We start from the raw sequence: 6,752 nt of genomic DNA, 5'->3' as shown, positions 1-6,752 counted from the left end.
AGGTGAGGCGCGGTGAGGTGAGGTGAGGCGAGGTGAGGCGAGGCGAGGCGAGGTGGGACGAGACGAGGCGAAGAGCAAAAGCAGGAGCAGGAGCAGAAGCAGGATCGGCGCGGCGCAGCGAGAACGCGAACGGATTGCGCTAGAATACAGGTGAGCGTATTGCGGCATGCGGGTACAGTTAAAGGTCAACGCGGCATCTCCCGTAGCCTAAGGTACTTCGTACATCTATCGCCGTCGCAAAGAGCACCGCTTTGTTCTTTAATAGGTCCCTTTCCTTGGCCCAACTACCGACGAATCGTGCACCACCGCTGCTGTCTCGACCGATCTCGCCCCCTTACCTCGCGCTTCCTCTCTCCGAATCTCTGGAATTCTCTTCACCGTGCGCTTGCAACCCATCGCGTCGTCTCCCTTTCGCCCCCTTTTCTTCTCTTTCCTTTCAATCGATATCATTCAACGCGCCATGCTTCCTCCTTCGTGTCCTCTTTCACGTACGCCCTACCCTTACTTGCCTTTTCTACATACGATTCTACATTTAATCATCGATCGACCAATTTTTCTCCGATAGTCGACGAAACGAACAGAAAGCAAGCGAATCCGTCGAGTAAATTGTAAACGTGTAAATGCCGATTGGACGACCGATAATCATTCTATTTATTCGCATTCCAATTATCCGTGCTAATTAACTTGGCGGAACGTGTCCTTTCACGGCTGACGCGGGAAACGCTATTTAGACGAGTTTCTCCGAGCCGCGTCTGTTGTCAACAAACAGGTATGTGCTCGGAACTCGCAGACAAGGATCCCACGATCGCTCTTGGTCGCTCGAGTATTTTACAGCTTTCGCGCATTCCGGCGATAGTTCTCGCGAGCTATGCCGAACGTTCACGAATTCGGAATTCGACGTTGATAAGTGGACCAAAGAAAAAACCAAACAGGATTGGACGAAAGGCGATAAAAGGCATTTTGGTAAGGCCGTATTGAAAGTGGTCGGAGACACGTGGAATCTCGGCACGGAATCGAGAAAATCGTTTGGGGCGGCAATAGAAGTAAGCATCGGAAAATAACGAGCGAGAAGACTCGATAGCTGAGAAATACGCCCACGCATGCCGGTGACTCGTTCTGCCGTATGGAACACAGCTCGGTCTCGCTATGGAGACGACCCCAACCGGTCTTAGCCACACACACGACTCCCATACAATAATCGGTATTACCACCACGAACGGCATCCATTCACGGTATTGCTCGTTCATGAGAATTCCGCGGCGATTTCTTCGAGACATCGTGTCCGCGTCGGCTGCGCCGAAGAGAAAAGGCCCGAACCAGCTTTCCGGTAATAGCTTTTTTCTCTCGTCGTCTAGCCGTGTCTGTCGCGTGCCGTCTCTTCGTATCGTAGCATCTTCGGCGACACGAGTCTCGTTGCGAGATTCGTAGCAATCGATTTATCGTTTGGTCCTGCGTTCGCGCGTTTATCCTTCGAATGGAGAATTAATCGTACCGTTGAAAATGTACTGGCGATCGAGAGAAACGAAATAGAGCGATCGAAGGACGATGACAACGACGATGACAAGGACGATACGCGTTGCACGCGTGTCGTCATCTAATCGACAAGTTACTCGTATTAAGTCATTCGATCAATTACTCTCGGATCGTGGTTGGGACTGAGTCTAGTTTTTCGCGCTTTCAGCGAATAACACGAGTTTAACGCCAATTCCGTTTTTGTCCGACGATCGTGTTTTTCCCAGCGATGTTCAACGAGACGTGTTCCCGCCTCACGGCATGAGCTCCATCTCGAGAGCAGATACTCGTCGCGTTACTTTATGTGTCTTTTTGCGGCATCGTTGCCGCGACTTTCTACGCAACAAAATGGAAATAGGAAACGAAACAGCGATCTTCTCGAGACTCGATCGGTTCATCGTATCCGTGTGCCTACCCGGTCGGTACAAATTTTTACGATGTTGATAACGTTCCAGATGGAAGGTATCGTTGAATCGCGTGTGCCCGTTGGCTCGACGACGCCTACGAACCTCGAGGCGTCCCCGTTAATTTCGGATCACTTTCACCGCGGTACGGTGTCTGGCATTCGCAGCGTCTCACGATCCCCAACGGTCTCGTTCTCGAAACTCGTACGGTATAACCCGTATATATCCGCGCAGCGGTTCTGCTTCTCTTTCTCTTTATCGTTTCCTCGTAAGTTCGATTTTCGTCGGTCGCTCGTTCACGATCGAGAAACACCGTTAGAAGCGGCGATCGCGAACGTTTCGCTGCAATAGGCCGATCGTCGGGTTTTAGAGGCGGCGAAACGACAGCGGACAAACACGCAGGCTAGAAGGTTGCCAAAGTTGAAAGCATGGATGAGGCAGGAATGTTGCTCGCCTCGTGTTCGCGCACCCTACACCGTGAGACTTAGCCTCGCATACGTGCCAATCGGTTGTCTCTACATACGCGTGAGTGCTTCTACCGTCCACGTATTGGTACTTGGTCGGTAAGTATGTATACACGCGCGTAAAGTCGCGTCGCGTTGCCTTGCGTTGGCTTGCGTGTTCCTTCCACGATTCGACGTGCAACCAACACTCTGACCTCCAGCGAACGTATCCACGCGTATAAGTGCAGCGCGCGTCCATATCATTTCGAATATCGTCACACTCTCCTCCAGTTTCTTAGCTAAGAAGATGACCGCATTTGTCGGCAAACTAGGAAATTAACCTTTATCTAACAGATATAACCGATGAGAACGTTATACGAGTAGAATGATCGGCTGCGAATATCGCGGGGAACGGTACGCGCACGTTTCATCCCACGTACTTACTTACGTGTGGCTCGTCTTACGAGAGTTTCTCGAACCTTCCAGAGTTTATGCATACCTCGTCCAATGAGACTAGAATTTTCGTTGCGACAGATGGTATTTTCAAAGAGCGCGATCGAATCGTTTCAGAATGACTTTGAGAACACCTTTGAGAACGTCTCGTTCGCTCGTTCTATAGCGGTACAGAACATTGTAATTTTGATAACACATATTGCAAACGAACGAGAACGAACAATTGTTCAAGGTTGTCTCGCGCGAAACCCTGAAATCGGTGAACGAGCACGAAATTTTCCTATTAACAAGCACGCAACGTGTACAGCTTACACGCGGTATAACGCATTCGAATACATTAGTAGAATACTAATATCGTAATACCTTCGCGTTGATCGAAGAATCGAACGCGACGCGACGCGCTGTTCGTTCACGACCGGTCGAACAATCCTCGAATATAGACGTTCCATCGTGAACGGTATATAATTTACGAGCGATCGGCCGATATTCTTTTCTGGACGCACGGGATAGCACGGGACCAGACACCACGGGACGAGATGAGACGGTAACGGGACGGGACGGGACGAGAGAAACGCATACGCACGTGTACGCGTATTTACACGCGCGTGTGTGTCGAGGTGCATCGGACCAGAGGACAAGCGCCCGTGAAAGCCAGGCTCGCCGAGACCTATGCGCGAGCGGTTCGGCGTTGCGTTCGTTCATTCAAGACGAGAGCCACGTGCCCGAGGCTCCCAATCCGACAACTACGCCACTGCTTTACCCCTTGCGATTCACCTTTCGGATTTCAGCGACCGATCGCGTTCTCGCCTTTCCTTTCTTCTGCCTCGTCTCGCGATCTGTTTTTACTTGCTCCGAATTTCAAGTTACCTTTTCCTCCGCTACGCGATCATCGCGATTTCTATGAAATCTCTGTTCTTCCAATCGGAAAATCGACGAACGAACGTCAAGATATACGCGCGGCATTTCGACGAAAGTAAACCAGGATAAACCGTACCTACTCTCTGTAGTCTGTCGGTAAAATTGACGCGCTACAGAAAATTTGACAGGCGGACGAGGGTGGGGAGGAAGGGAGGGGGAAGGTAGAAGTAACCGCGTACTCGGATCGATTTGATCGGGCCGAGATTGTCGAAATTTCGCTGCGTTGGTCGAGTTCCGTGGTTCGAAACGCAATTGAAAGATTCGCGTACTCGATGACGAGTTACCGCAAAACCTCGACGTATCAATTGGAAAGTGGTACATCGTGGTTCGAACGCCTTTGGCAGGCATTCCGCGATAGCTTGTCGAGCAGGCACGCGTGCATTCGCCGTCTCTCTCTCGTCCTTCCTTCTTCGCGCGAGCCTATACGCGTCTCTGTACGCGCGTACATACGTCCGCTTTCGCGTTTGTGTTTACACAGAAGACGAGCGTCGAATTCGCGCGCCAATTTTCCCGCTTCGAACTGATGTTACGTACTTACGCGCCTCTATCGTCGAGATTTTGACTATCCACTGATCGAGCAACGTACTCGAAAGCGGACTTTTTACCATTTAATCGGTATTTTACGACAAATCGTTATGTTGGAAAGTCGATTTCTCGGAATTCGCTAATTTAGAAGTCCCTCGATAGTCTGATCGATGGTTTCGCGACTTGCTGCGTTTCGTTCGCGAAAAGGCGTGTTAGCAGAGAAACGATGTAGATATCGGGGTAGATGAAGAAGGATGAAGAAGATTCGATTAGGCGTATTAACCGTTTGGGTCGCAAGCAGCGCGATCGCGCTGTTTAGATTTTGTATGGGAAAATCCGAGTATATTTGAACGGACGACTCACAGTATTTTGTTTTTCATTGTTTTTTTCTCAATAATTTTTATCGAACAAAACTCGACATATTTATAAATTAATAGTACGCATATACAAAGTGGTTGGTAACTGGTGATACAAGCGGAAAGGGGTTTTTTAACTTCTTTTTTTTTTATTAATTTTTTCATCGAGACAACGATCTACAGTGAGATCCGTCATAACGAGACGCGATAAAGCGCACGCGTACCGAGCGAAAATTCAAAGTCGATTTTCTCGAAAACAAAGCCTCAAACGAAAAATTTTTATTCTATATTTCCGACTTCCTTTTTCACGTAGAATCACCCCCTTTTCGCTTGTACCACCAATTACCAACCGCCCTGTATAATAATATAGATGTATTTCATAAACCTAACAAATATGACGAGCGCTATTGCGCCGTTTGTTTCTCTTCGCTATCGCGCTGTTGTTGATATTTCGATACCTGTTTTTTCAAACAGCCCTGCGACTCAAACGGTTAAGGACAAACGTTACGAAGAAAGCAGCTTCCGGGAAACTGAAACGAGTGCAGATTTCGCTTAGAAAACGGACGAGACTCATCGAACGTGTTTTATTCCGCTATACATGTGCTTTTTCGTTGATACGCGATAAAACAGTTGAACAAACAGACTCGACGTGAGGCGACGGTGATGCAGAAACATCGATGCCCGATCAAGCGACGACGACGGGAGATCACGCAACAACAGCTTTGGAGAAGATTGCGCTTGGCGTGGTTTTAGCAGACAGCCAGAAACCCCTTTCATGCTCGACCATGTACAAATACACGTAGGTGTAGGTACGAGCGCGTTAGCGAGCTGTGTGTTTGGATACGGACAGGATGTGGGTCGCTAGCTCGAGTCTACGAAACGGAGTGTCGCATACCACGCTTCGTGCGTTCCTTATACGTTTACATATGATAGAGATTCCTTTGCGCGACACCGCGCGCACGCACAGAAAGATCGGAGACTCTGCGAAAGCGAATATACACTGTGTACGAGAATAAGATAGATAAGGTAAAACAGAGGGGACAAGAGAGACGAACGAAGACGAAGGTTAAAGGAAGAAAGAGGCTGGAAAGAAGGAGAGGCTGCGAGAACCGCGCCCTGCCCACGCCGAGCGCTCGACCTCGCGCGCTTTCAAACGTTTCGTTTCGCTCCGCGTGGATGAGCTACATATCTAATTTCCACGCTCGTTCCTTTTTTCCATCGGCATGCCGTTTTCCCCTAAAACGCAGCTCGAACCGTTATCCGGCAAGCTCGCACGTTCAGCGAAAGCAGTCGACTTACCTGTGTGTATCCGCTGATGCGCCTTTAAATGCGAACTCTTCGTGTAGACCTTTGTACAACCTGCAAAACGAAATAGTTACCAATACCGTGAGCGTTGCTACCGTTTCTCTGACAATGAAAGCATCGCGTGATCCGATCGTACCCGTAGCTCGCACGCTCGACGCGTTTAGACTTCTCACAACTATGATATTATACACGTACGCTATGTACCGTATGTGTGCCATTAAGCGCCTTTAGGAGTCGGTTACCAATACATCTGCTGCGGATAAAAAGACTCGACGAAGCGTATACAAGTACGTTGACGATTACCAAAGCAACGCAACACTTACCTATGAAATCACAGTGATGAACGCGTCTCTTTTCCAGCTCGGGATTGTTTCGCCTGTTGAATTTCGTGGTGATGCTCGGGGCCTGAATTCTGTGAGGAGCATTCATAATGGACGGCTGTGGATAGGGTGGAGGCGGCGTCCGCCTCGGTGGAGCCCCTATCGGAGATCCAGGATCGGAAATCGGCGGCGTGAGCGGGGAAATGTACATTAACCTAGTCATCGAGCCGTAGAGCGGTGACGTCGCGCTGCCACCGATCTGATTCCCGCCTCCGTGGTGAGTCGTCGTCGAGTCGTTGTTGTTATTATTGTTGTTGCTGTTCCCGGTACCGTTATTGTTGCTGCTGTTGCTGTTACCGTTCGCATTGGCGTTATTGTTGCTGTTGTTGTTACCGTTGCCATTGGCGTTGTTGGCGGTACCGGTGCTGTTGTTATTGGCGCTCGTGTTGTTGTTGTTGTTGTTATTGTTGTTATTGTTGTTGTTAGGGGGGAAAGTCTTGAAAGCGGCAGGCGCGG

At 49.4% G+C, this 6,752-nt stretch overlaps 1 protein-coding gene across 1 annotated transcript in view; it reads right to left on the bottom strand.

The window, feature by feature from the left end:
* LOC100743763 (zinc finger and SCAN domain-containing protein 4) overlaps positions 1-6,752 on the bottom strand; it is a 45,248-nt gene that overhangs the window by 3,922 nt on the left and 34,574 nt on the right. The window contains exons 4-5 of the mRNA XM_033323535.1: positions 6,240-6,749; positions 5,911-5,970 (exon numbers count right to left, since the gene is read on the bottom strand). Coding sequence (XP_033179426.1) covers positions 5,911-5,970; positions 6,240-6,749 — 570 coding nt within the window. The remainder of the gene's footprint in view (positions 1-5,910; positions 5,971-6,239; positions 6,750-6,752) is intronic.

The sequence above is a fragment of the Bombus impatiens genome, unplaced genomic scaffold (genome assembly GCF_000188095.3).
Source record: "Bombus impatiens unplaced genomic scaffold, BIMP_2.2 scf_1068, whole genome shotgun sequence".
Taxonomy (NCBI): Eukaryota; Metazoa; Arthropoda; class Insecta; order Hymenoptera; family Apidae; genus Bombus; species Bombus impatiens.
This window is presented reverse-complemented; position numbering and strand designations above follow the sequence as displayed.